The 12,455-nt window shown below is 46.9% G+C and overlaps 1 protein-coding gene across 1 annotated transcript in view; it reads right to left on the bottom strand.

Moving 5' to 3' along the window:
- Positions 1-222: 222 nt before the first annotated feature.
- The window catches only part of LOC147717958 (histo-blood group ABO system transferase-like), a 145,368-nt gene continuing 133,135 nt past the window's right edge, over positions 223-12,455 (bottom strand). The window contains exon 5 of the mRNA XM_086919898.1: positions 223-5,096. Coding sequence (XP_086776024.1) covers positions 4,409-5,096 — 688 coding nt within the window. The 3' untranslated portion in view covers positions 223-4,408. The remainder of the gene's footprint in view (positions 5,097-12,455) is intronic.

Genomic DNA, 12,455 nt, shown 5'->3' with positions numbered 1-12,455 from the left:
AGCTGCCCACTTGTCATTCAAGTATGAAGAAAATGCATATGTTGCACTGGTGGATGCACTTTCAGCAAAGAGATGCCCAACATGCACTCTTTATATAACAGTTGAGTAAAGGTTTGAGCGTTTGCTCCTCTTTTGCGGAATATAGGTGATTTCAACCACACCAAAGGTATACTTTTTTTGGTCTGCTGTATCCAAAGAAAACACTTGTCATATGTTATCTTGAAGCCAGGTCTTTATTGATTACATTTTGTATTGACACATGTTTCGCCAACTCTGGTCAGTGCGACCTGGGCTTTCTCAAGGCTTTCACAATTGTACTTAGGATCAGTGAGAAAATCTCATAGGATACAGAGCATGGGTCTTCAGAGCAAATAGAAAAATAAATGTTGATTTTCAAGTAGTGGAATGAAAGTCCCAGGTCAATCCCTCATGGTAATTTTCCTTTGTGAGCTGTCCAAAGGCAATATCATCCAGTCTTAGGATCTCTGGACCTTCGCTTAGTTCTCTAACTGTCTTATATAACATTTGCAAAATATATACCAATTGTCCTGGTTGTGATAATATTTGAATTTGATACAGGCAGGGAGAGCAAAAAAGGAGTTGGCTGGAGTAGCAGATAAGCCAAAAGTAAGAGAGCAGAAAAGGCAAAGTAGAGGGCACAAGGATGGGGAGAAAGACAAGGAGAGATCCTGCTCATGTTGTTTCTGATGGTTAATGAGAAGTCCAAGCTCTGGCCAACCGTTAAGTATGCTCTTTTTTGGATTTTGACCTGATATCCTTCCAAAATGTGTACAGCTCCACATACTCAACCTCAAAAAAAGATAACAGTGGCATAGTGTTTCATAGCCCCCTAAAATGTGTACATTTCCATGGGAATTCTGCTGCAATGCATTTACTTTGATCACAAACATATGTTTTACGGTGGGATAATACATTTTGTAGATCAGAAAATGATCTTTTCTTGCGTTGACTGAAATCAGTTTCCTAACACTGGACTGTCCAGTACACATTGAGCAAATGTGGGAATTGTTACAGCTAATCAGTTTAAACATTATTTCGGTCGTAGACCATAAATGTCACAGATGAGAAATCACAATACAGTACATAAGCCCAGTAAAAAAAATACAGTTAATAACAAAATGCAACGTTTTATGAAAAATAATGTGGGTTCACTTAGGTGACAGCAAAACAAATACCATACATCTTAGAATCGTAATGTGAATAATAATTAAAAAGAAATAAATAGAAAGATATTCTTTTTTTATTACACATAAAATGTACACATATACTACAATTAAAACACTGTGCGTGCCAGAGGAATGATTCAATTTGGGATAGTTATGGAACAAAAAAATCGATCTCGGCCCTAAAGATTAGCGTGGAATATTTTTGCGCAGGATTGGCCAAACGTTCTCTAAAATACTTGGAGATCAAAAATACAATGGTGGTTGAAGTGTTGACTCTGCAAATTCTCAGGGCAACCCTATACTGGTGCACTCCTAACAAACATGTGTGCACTGCTTCATTTCAAAGAGGCAAAAAACAGCATATGGTTGTCCATTTCCTCACACTCATTGTCTGATGGGCAGAGGCTACTTCCCCCTGGGCCACGTTTCCTTTTAGAGGTAAAGGAAGTGAGGGGAGAGTGCTCAATCTGAAAGTTATAATAAGGGCTTTGGTAAAGGGAGGATCAATCTGGTCCATATAGGCCTCAAAAACCTTGAACCCTATAAAGCAGCCGCTACGGTATTCCGGACTTGGCTGGATAACCAGCTTTGTCTCCTCATGTTCCCAATAAAGAGACTTTATCTTTTTAACTGAGGAAGATGTGATGGAAGAAGTGCCTACCCAAAACTCTTGCACCCCTAATGAGTAGGAGGGTCTGTTTGATATAACTCAGCCATGGTACCAAAGCCTTACTTTTTTGTCTACCCAAGATGTTGCCCAGACCCGCTCTTTAGCATGATAGCTCGGGAACAGACCAAAGGTGTAGCTAGTAAAGTAGAGGTTTCGGTCGCCCCAGAGAAATGATAAGGCAGATACCAAGGTCTTGTCTAAAAATCAAGGGACTGCTCTGGGGAAGTTTAAGGGCCATCCTCAAAAATTTGTTTTCAGATGTACTCAATTCACCTATTTTACTATGCCCCCAAAGTTCCGCACCATAGAAGCTGCTGCTGCTGCGTGGGCTCTACAAACTTACAGAAGTGGAGAGATAGTGTAGAAAGTAGTCTTACTGGCAAATCTTAGAATAGCAGAGGCCCTATGGAATGACCTAAGAGAACTCTTAAAGAGTTGACTGTCCCAGGAGTCAGAAGTGGAGAGCCGGATTCCAAGATAGTTACATTCGAGAAATCTCTCCAATTCCAGCCCCTCTAAAATTAATGGCCCTATGAAGCTCCTGTGGGAATTTTTTGCCATAAACTTAGTTACGTATACTTTTATAGTAAGTCCAGAGGAAATGCAGAATGAATGGAACCTTAGGAGGAGAGACTTGATACCCATTGAGGTTTTTGACATCAAAAGCGTGCCATCTGTCAACAGTAGCCCTGGAATTCTAGTACCCCAGTGCACCGGGGAATCATTGTCACTGCCCCATTCAATAGCTACCCTCTGTGCCCCACCCATGAGCCATTGCCATTTGCAGATCATTATGCCTTATTCACTCGCCACACTGACACATTCACTGGTCACCCCTTACGATTTGCTAGCCACTATATCACGTTGACTGATTACCCTGCCCAATTCACTTGCCGCTCTACCACATTTAGAGGTCACACTGCTCCTAGCGACACTGTCGCTATCACAGATCACTTTGGCCCATTCTCTAGGCATGGTCTTCTGTGCTAATTACTGTTCTCCTTGCCTCACATTCATATATTTCCGGGTTCAGGCATGCTATGCTCCTCCTCGTATGTTAATACGCTTCATCCGTTGTCCTATATTGTAATAGGAGTCACTGCCTCAAATTATATAGTAGAATACAACCGTGGGACCATGTCAGGCATTCATAGGTGGAAGGCAGGTCATGTCCACCTTACCTTCCCTGCTTCAATCTTGACATACTCCAAGCAGACCAGGGTGAACATGGTTCTCTGCTATGACCCAAACTGCTCAGTTTTCGGGTATGATGTGGAAGATCTTTCAAAACCCCGGGACATTCTCATCATCACCCCATGCATCTTCAAGCCTCCTGCTGGCCCCAGACGTCAAGTATCCGGGCACCAAATCTACCTCTGCTAGAAACGAACAGTCCTTCCTCAGGAGTTCCTGTGCCCTCCTCTCTGTGCAAGGCATCCCGGTGGGGACAAGACTTACATATATTGTTTATTTGGTAAGCATGCAGATAGATATTTTTGAAATACAAAAACAACTAATGAATAAGGAACAAAGTGCAAGTGTGTCCTTTCGCTGCTTCAGAGAGACCTGTCATCTCCTGGCCCTAGACGACTGCTAGGAACCAAAAGCCGATATTATTTTGTGTGGTTTCTGCTTCAGAATTTATGGATCTCCCACATTTATTGTCCTCAGTAAGGCAATGGAGGTCAGAGTGAACTGATAGAAACAAAGTTTTTGGACCCAAGCCAGAAACATAAGAGGTTCACAGTGGATTTTCAGCAGTGTCGGCAAGAGCCAGTGGGTTCCATTGGGGGTCTCAGAGTTGAGTTGTGAAAACAGTAGATTTATAGCCATACTTGGGACATGCCTATGGCACAAGGAACATTGCTACCTCCAAGCACAATATCCTCAACAGATACCAAGCAGAGCTCCATCATCAGTGCGCCAATGCATAGTGAGATCTTGGACGACATTTTAATATGATCGAGCATTGTCCTGCTGATTTGTATTCTTGTCACGTTATCAAGACAAATACTTTCATCTGTGCAAGTAGAGACTGGATTTAAGAGAGAAATTTGATTTCATCCTTATTAGTGAAGTCTCTCTCCATGCCAAAGAATGTCTACAACCAACAGGGTGGGCTTTACCGGTAGCAGTTTCATCATCATCTTAAGTGTGAAGAAGCAATCTTCTCTCCATCCGTTAGTCCAGTGAGAATGTCCTATATTACACAGGTCAACACTCTCCGTTATAGAATTTAAAATATTTTAGGTCATTAATCCCACCATAAAACAAATAAAAATACAGTACTCAATCATTTTCCAGTGAAATGCTCCCTAATACTTCTTGTATACTCCAAAGCAATAACACTTCCAAAAAATAACAAATAAGTAACAAATATATAATTTCTGTGCAAGAGTTTAACTTGATGTAATACAGCACACTGAGTGCTCCTTGAAAGATGCAGTCCCAGAATATTCTTGGCTTAAGGCATTTGGTGCCCTCGATGATGATGCCTATCCCTAGTTCACTTTTCTTTTCATTTGAATTTGCACTCTTTTCTCTAGAATTCTCACTTGTTTCTGATAGCTGCATGGTTCTTCCAAACTGCCATAAAACGCTTCTTCTTGAGGATAACTGGCGACCCCATACCATTGTCCCATAGGTACTCTGGGGATAAGATTTTGGTGGGTTTATGGTACAGAAAGTATTTGTTTAAGTAGCTCTCGTCATGCCAGATGGCCTCAATGCCTCTATCTTTGTCCCGCATCATGGCTTTGTGGCACTGGCCAGTGAGTTGATAGACTTCTGTTACTGAGCCTCCAAAAAAGCCCCCAGCATAATAAAAGTCCCCTTCGTCTCCAGGGATGTAGGCCTCAGACTGCGGCCTACGCTCATAAGTGAAACTCGGGCGTTGGCTCCCATACAATATCGGGTGGAGAGTCCCAAACCTTTCGCTCAGAATTTCCACTCCAACCCAGTCGGTGAACTCCATGTCCACGTCCACCGACACAATGTATTCCACCTCGTTGATAAAGGTCTCCCTGGAGGCATTGTGGATCATCTCCATGCGCCTCATAGTCACCTCCTGCCACCTCTTGTACCCCAAGACCTTGATGATGACCAGCTTCCGTCCAGATGGCAGTGTGAACTTGGGTACCTGCTCGGGCCGGTCCGTGAACACATAATAGTTCACTTTGTGCCCCACCATGAAGAACTTCTCTGCTGTCTCGATAAAGTGCTGGAGAAAGACAGTATACCTGAATAAAGAACAAAAAGATGTAGATAAGCACAAAATCAGCAGGTCCTGGGTCCAAAATGGCACCCACGATACGTGAGGTGCAATCCTCTCAACAACTGCAAGATTCATTTACTTATTTTCTTGCCTTGTAAAAGGTCAAATATAGCTTTATTTAGATGTTTGCACAGTTCCTAGCACATGAAACAAATATATTCCTAATGTGCGCATATTAATATAGTTTCCCTATAAATATATATATTCACAGAAAAAGCACAGTCATCTATGACAAAATTAGAGGCATTTCTGTAGCGGATATTTGATGTTGCTGGCTTTAACATGTCATCAGTACATATCGGTCAAACATTTTGTAAAAGCCACAGTTAGAGAGTTGTTGTACACAGATAGTAAATGGAAAGGAGTGTTTATGCAGGTATAGTAGGTGGCCAGCAGTTCCCGCTTCAAGCTTCTACATTTTCATTATTTGCATCGCACTTATATGAACCCTCTCAGATTTGCGCGTGTCAATGCGACTCGCTCCGTAGAGTGTCCCCGCTGTGGCATCGGATTGCCCTCGACTCCAGCAGTAGTGGTCCGGGGTATTGGAGGCACTCTGAGAGGCGAATCGCCTTCAGGGTTGAGGACATCATTTAAACATTGCCTTTTAGGTGTTTCGCCGCCTCCAAAGACGAGTAATAGATTGCAACATAAGTTTGCGAACTTACGACTAGTACTCGCTAGACGCCGCATAGCGATACACTGGGCGCACCCTGCACCCCCCAAATTGCTCAGATGGATAGCAGATATGCGTGAATGGGGGGTGGCAGAGGAGAGACGTCTGCGTATAGTCCGTACAGCTGAACATGCCGAACGCGATCTGGAGTTGTGGGGATTATTGCTGAGTAACTTACAGCCCCCCGGACAGGAGGCAGCAGGATCCGATACCCATATACAGACTGGAACCCCAGTCACGCAGATGAGAAGTCTCTGGCCCACTGGCCGGTGAGGGAGACGGGCCGCTCACCAAGGGTAGAATCCCAGAACCTTGGTTTTAGAAGGAAACGGGTGGTCCCCTCCAGTGGTAGAAGTGGAGGGGGATCGGTGGGCACGGCGTGCCCCTACTTCTAGAAATTATTCCAATCCGTTCCCCTACTTCTTACTTTCAAAAACGCATCCCGGGACGGCAAGAATAGTTCTACTCAATAAAAAAGTATAGCTTTTTTTTCCCGCTTTCAGGGGCTGCTCGCACTTCTCTGTTAAACTCCAGAGGCAGCAGCAGCCCCTCCCTAAGCTCGCACAGGCTGAGGGCAGGCCCATTGTCCTTACGATTAAGGCTGATGGCCCCCTTTCGAATGACAATGCGCCCGCCGTCTGCCATTAGCATGTCATGTGCCACAGAGATTGGAGTTAGTGATTACAGAGGCGCTTTCCCTGCAAGAGCGCTTCGACGCCTCGTTGGGGGTAGTAAGCACCATATAAATGCAATTACAATACAATACAATGATTGTGTCATGTTATGCGAGAAGGCCTGAAAGAAATGCCTTTTCTGTGTATAGGGTTAATCCATTTTTTTTCACTGATACACTGACATTTTTTGCACTGTTCCTCGGGAAGGCAACCCAGTACAATCAAAAGAGACTGAGAAAAACTATTTGTCTCAATTCCCTCTATGCTGACTTTGTTTGTCTGAGACTGCAATGGCTGCAGATCTGATTGAAATCGTTAAGCAGCGCAGATCAGTATAGCTTTGTATCTCCTCGTAAAGGGCCTGTGTGCTGGGGAATCTCTCGTTGTGATGCTACAGTGGCTCTGATAATATGATCCCCCTTGACACCCATACAACCAACTTTTCATGACCTTCCATCACGCACAGCACAATTGGGGCAGGGTTTCAAGTGGGATGAAAAAACTGGGGGGCTCTCAAAGGGACGTGGCCGATATAATTAAGGATGTGGCTGAAAACATTTATGCTAAAAATATGTGCCCAGCGTAATGTGCTGCCCGACTTGTATGTTGCTGCTTCTGTTATTGACTCCACATATATAATACAAGTAACATTACACCTACAAGAAGCCAGGACTATTGGCTTTGTCAAAGGTTGTTGGCTGGAAAAGATAGGGGGCCATATGTATCAAGATACCCTTTTGCGATTCTCAAATAGCGATTTTTAAGAAATCGCTATTTGAGAATCGCAAATAGGCATTTATGTACAAAATTGCATTTTTTTGCGATTTCTTAAAATTCCTTCATTGCGATTAGCAAATTGCGAATCGCAATTAAGGAATATTTCCCATTCATTTCTATGGGCCAGGAGGCCCATCGGAATGAATTGGAAGTTATTCTCAATTTGCGATTCGCAATTTGCTAATCGCAATTTGAGAATAATTTCAAGGGTACAGGGGTGTCCAAAGGACACCCTGTTTCACCCCAGAAATATGCATGGGTACACATGTGGCGCACATACAGGGCATGTATGTGCGTCACATGGCACTTTGAAAAATGCATAAATGTGCATTTTTCAAAGAATTCGCAACTTACCAACAACTAGAAGTTGGTGGTAATTTGCGATTCCTTAAGGACATTTTGCAAATTTTTTGGCTTCATACATTGCATTTAAGGAATCGCTAAATTTGTGATTCCTTAAATGCAATCGCAAAATAAGGAATCACAAATTTTGCGAATCCTTATTTTACACCAGATTTTGCTTAATATACCATTTAGCAAATTCGCATTCGCAAAGGCGGAAATTCCGCGAATTTCGGCCTTTGCCAATGCGAATTTGCTTGTTACATATGGCCCAAATATACTACATTCATACAACTATGACTTTGTTCTATATAATATTGAAAATGCTTTAGTTTCTGATTGAAAACGTTTTAGTCTCCGATTGAGGCTGATTACCCCCTTTCGAATGACAATGCACCCGCCGTCTGCCTTTAGCATGTCATGTGCCAGTGAGATTGGAGTTAGTGATTTCAGAGGAGCTTTCCCCAAACAGAGTACTGTGGGGAATTTGCCACCTTGTGTATCTTGTCAATGTTGTACACAGAGTGAACTGGGTAGGAGCAGTGACGGGACAGAAGAGGCGACAGGAAAGGAGAGGTAATAGGACAGGAGAGGTGACTGGGCAGGAGAAGAACGGACAGGAGAAGTAACGGGCAGGAGAAGTGACAGGGCAGGAGAAGTGACAGGGCAGGAGAAGTGACAGGGCAGGAGAAGTGACAGGCAGGAGAAGTGACGGGCAGGAGAAGTAACGGATAGGAGAAGTAGCGGGGCAGGAGAGGTGACGTGTCAGGAGCAGTGATGGGACAGGAGAGGTGACAGGAAAGGAGAGGTGACGGGGCAGGAGAAATGATGGGGCAGGAGAAGTGAAGGGGCAGGAGCGGTGATTAGGAATGGGCAGGAGCAGTGAACGGATAGGGGCAGTGAACGGACAAGAGCAGTGAACGGGGCAGGAGAAGTGATGGGACAGGAGAAGTGATGGGGCAGGAGCAATGATGGGGCAGGAGCAGTGATGGGGCAGGAGATGTGACAGGGCAGGAGAGGTGACTGGGAAGGAGAGGCAACAGAGCAGGAGTGGTGACTGGGCACAAGAAGTGACAGGCATGTGGCATGACAGGCAGGTGATGTGATGGGCAGGAGAGGTGACGGGGCACGAGAAGTGATGAAGCATTAGAAGTAATGGGGCAGGAGCGGTGATTAGGCATGAGCAGGAGTGGTAACCGGGCAGGAGCGGTGAACCGGGCAGGAGCGGTGAACCGGGCAGGAGCAGTGAACGGGGCAGGAGCAGTGAACGGGGCAGGAGCAGTGAACGGGGCAGGAGCAGTGAACGGGGCAGGAGGAGTGAATGGGGCAGAAGCAACGGTGGAGGAAAAGTGACAGGACAGGAGAAGTGACGGGGGCCAGGAGGAGTGACGGGGGCCAGGAGGAGTGACGGGCCAGGAGAAGTGACGGGCCAGGAGAAGTGACGGGCCAGGAGAAGTGACGGGACAGGAGAAGTGACGGGACAGGAGAAGTGTCTGGGAAGAAGAAGTGACGGGGAATGAGAAGTGACAGGGAAAGAGAGGCAACAGGGCAGGAGAAGTGACCGGGCAGGTGATGTGACGGGCAGGTGACGTGACCGGCAGGTGACGGGCAGGGGACGGCTGGAGAAGAAATGGGCTGGAGAAGTGACCGGCAGGTGAGGTGACGGGCAGGTGATGTGATGGGCAGGTGACATGACGGGCAGGTGACATGATGGGCAGGTGATGGGCTGGAGAAGTGATGGGCTGGAGAAGTGATGGGCTTGAGAAGTGACCGGGCAGAAGAAGTGGCGGGCAGAAGAAGTGACGGGCAGGTGAGGTGACTGGCAGGTGAGGTTACTGGCAGGTGAGGTGACGGGCAGGTGAGGTGACGGGCAGGTGACATGACGGGCAGGTGACGTGACATGACAGGAGAGGAGAGGTGATGGGCAGGAGAGGTGACGGGGCAGGAGAGGTGACGAAGCAGGAGAAGTGATGGGGCAGGAGAGGTGATTAGGCATGAGCAAGAGTGGTAACTGGGCAGGAGCGGTGAACGGGGCAGGAGCAGTGAACAGGGCAGGAGCAGTGAACGGGGCAGGAGCAGTGGACGGGGCAGGAGGAGCAGTGGACGGGGCAGGAGGAGCAGTGGACGGGGCAGGAGCAGTGGACGGGGCAGGAGCAGTGGACGAGGCAGGAGCAGTGGACGGGGAAGGAGCAGTGGACGGGGCAGGAGCAGTGGACGGGGCAGGAGCAGTGGACTGGGCAAGAGCAGTGGACGGGGCAGGTGTAGTGAACAGGGCAGGTGTAGTGAACAGGGGAGTGTGAGAAGTTGGCCTGGTACATGATGTCCACTATTCTAATGGGCACCTTGCACCAGTCCAAACAACCCTTATGGTGACGGTTGTAAAGTCAACCTTATAGACCAGCTATCCTAGTGGTAGCATGGACAAGGCAGTCTTAGGCTTAAACTTCAGAGAGCATATGAAGCCAGCTGTTTTACCATATATAATACCAAATGAAAGGACACCACACAAGGTATATATCAAATATATATGTATTTATCACTAACACAACCCCTCTGCACTCTTTATGAGGTCACAGTTCGAGATACAGCACAAGTTGCTCAATAACCATACTATAAGTTGCACAAATACAATTCTGCTCTAGGGGCCTCACCAACCATATACTGAATAAGTGGTATAAGAACCACTTCAGGAAAGGTGAGTAGGCCTAGGGCCTAGGAATTTGCTGGGGCTACACTGAGCAACCAAGGGATTGGAAGTAGGAGGCCCACAGGACGCGTGTGCAGTGTCTAAACACATATGCAGGTTACCATAGAGTTTCAATGGGAACGTAAAAGTTACGAAGTAGTAGATGTGGGACCTTCCGGAAGGACTACGGGAAAACCATGTTAAACTAGGACACTTGGATAGTTAATACCCACTGGAGAACCGGATTACTCAAGTTACCTCACCCAGGGAAGCCGGGTGCATAGGTGTTCTTTCGTGTCGGGTTTCGTCGCTGTCTCCTATGGAGAGCTGCAAGAAAGTGCTGTAGGCGACCAGGAGAAAAGTGTCCGGGTGAATCCAAGGCCGGATCACAGTCGAGAAAAACCTGAAAGCAGTGGGGACGGAGTCTGGGTCACTAGCCAGTGACCAGGTGCAGGAGTCGAGCTGTCCCATGACGGATCTAGTTGTTGGCGGTGTCGGTATCCGGATTGGACCCAACAAACCTTGGCAAATGCAATCCACGCAGGATGGGAAGATTGGCTTTAGTTCAGACCAGCAAGTCTGGGGAGCTTCTCCTTCACAGAGAAGCTGGAGCAAGCCCGGAGCAACCAGGAAAGCGGTGTAGTTTTACAAAGATGTCTTCGGAGGGCCTATAAGCCAACGGGCTAGCAACCGCAAAGACGTATTGAGCGGAAATGCAGGCGCAGGCCCCACGCAGCACTCGTAGAGTGTGGAGGGCTGAGCTTCGGTGCAAATGCTGCTCAGGTCTGGGGCCTCTCAAACCCCAATGCACAACTTCAAGGGTACCTCAGAAGCTGCACAGGTAGCAAAAATCAGGTAGTCCAGGATGTCCGGTCCCACGTCTCTCGTGTCCGCCACGGGTCTCAGCTTTGCTGTGGATGTGAGTCGGAGTCAGAAGTCTGGAAGTCCAGTTCCTGCATTGCTAAGTATTTGGGTTCCAGCGGGAGCGTCGACAAAGCAATCTGGCAAGTTACTGTTGGTGCCTGTTTGCACAGGGTGGTCACTGTTTGACCACAAGGGAGATGTCTTCAGTCTTCCAGTCGATATGGAACGTCGAAGGTCCAAGAGTTTAGTTTCAGAGTTTCTTTCCAGGATAAATCTAAAGTCTCTATACACAGCTCCTAACTTTATACTAAACTAAGGGGCTGGATTACCTGCTAGGTCCCTCCTATGAGTGGAACCTGGGAAGGGGGTGGTTACACTCAGGGCCGGCGCTAGGCAAGGGCAGTGTAGGCAGCTGCCCAGGGCCTCGCACTCAGCCCACCAGCATGGGGCCATGCACTGGTGGTGTGTCCTGTTGTTTCCCTGGTGATCCATTTCAGAGAAAGGTGTCGCCTTGCATTTAAGGTCCTTCAGAGGGGCCCCCCAGGGATGGTGTCTTGAGGCATAGGGGAGGGAGACGCCCCCTTCAATTGCAAAGAGACCCATTCAAAGACACCGTGGGAGGCCCATTGTCCAGCATTTTGGCACCCCCATAGTTTTAACTTTTAGCCCACAAGCAATTCTCACACATGTCAGACTGAAGGTGTTAGACATGACTGTGGGGGGGGGGGCAAAATGCTGGACAATGGGCCTCTCGCAGTGTCTGTGATTGGTCTCCTTAAAGGGGCCACTTATCTACATTAGAGGGGCCTCGCACATTCCATTTTAGCCCAGGGTCTCGTAAATCCTAGAACCGGCCCTGGTTACACCCCTTTCCCTTTGTCCAGTTTCGCACCACAGCTGGGGCTGGAGTGCCCCAGTAACTGGTTTGAACCGGGCTATGCATGGGGCACCTTGTGTGCCGACTGCAGCAACAAAAGGGTTAAAGTAACATGTTGTTCCTGCTTATATTTCACACGCTTTACATAAACCTGTATTCCCTATAAGTGTTTGCTTTTTCCTGAATTAAACCTGAAATAAACATGTTTACCCATTGTTTTAATTAAATAACGTTATAAGCTGTAACTGGTCAGTGAAATGCTAAACGTACTAAAAATTGGTATGTTTTGCTATTTCTAGCCACACCCCTGACTCCGCCCACTGTTTCAATCTTTGGTTATTCCTGCCCCCTGATTCTCCACCCACAGTTCCCCTACTTTTTATTTCCCACTTCGACCACTGGTCCCCTCACATACACAAACACCTTCA

Source organism: Lissotriton vulgaris, chromosome 5 (assembly GCF_964263255.1).
Source record: "Lissotriton vulgaris chromosome 5, aLisVul1.2, whole genome shotgun sequence".
Taxonomy (NCBI): domain Eukaryota; kingdom Metazoa; phylum Chordata; class Amphibia; order Caudata; family Salamandridae; genus Lissotriton; species Lissotriton vulgaris.
The sequence above is the reverse complement of the archived record's forward strand: the minus strand, read 5'-3'. Positions and strand labels throughout refer to the sequence as shown.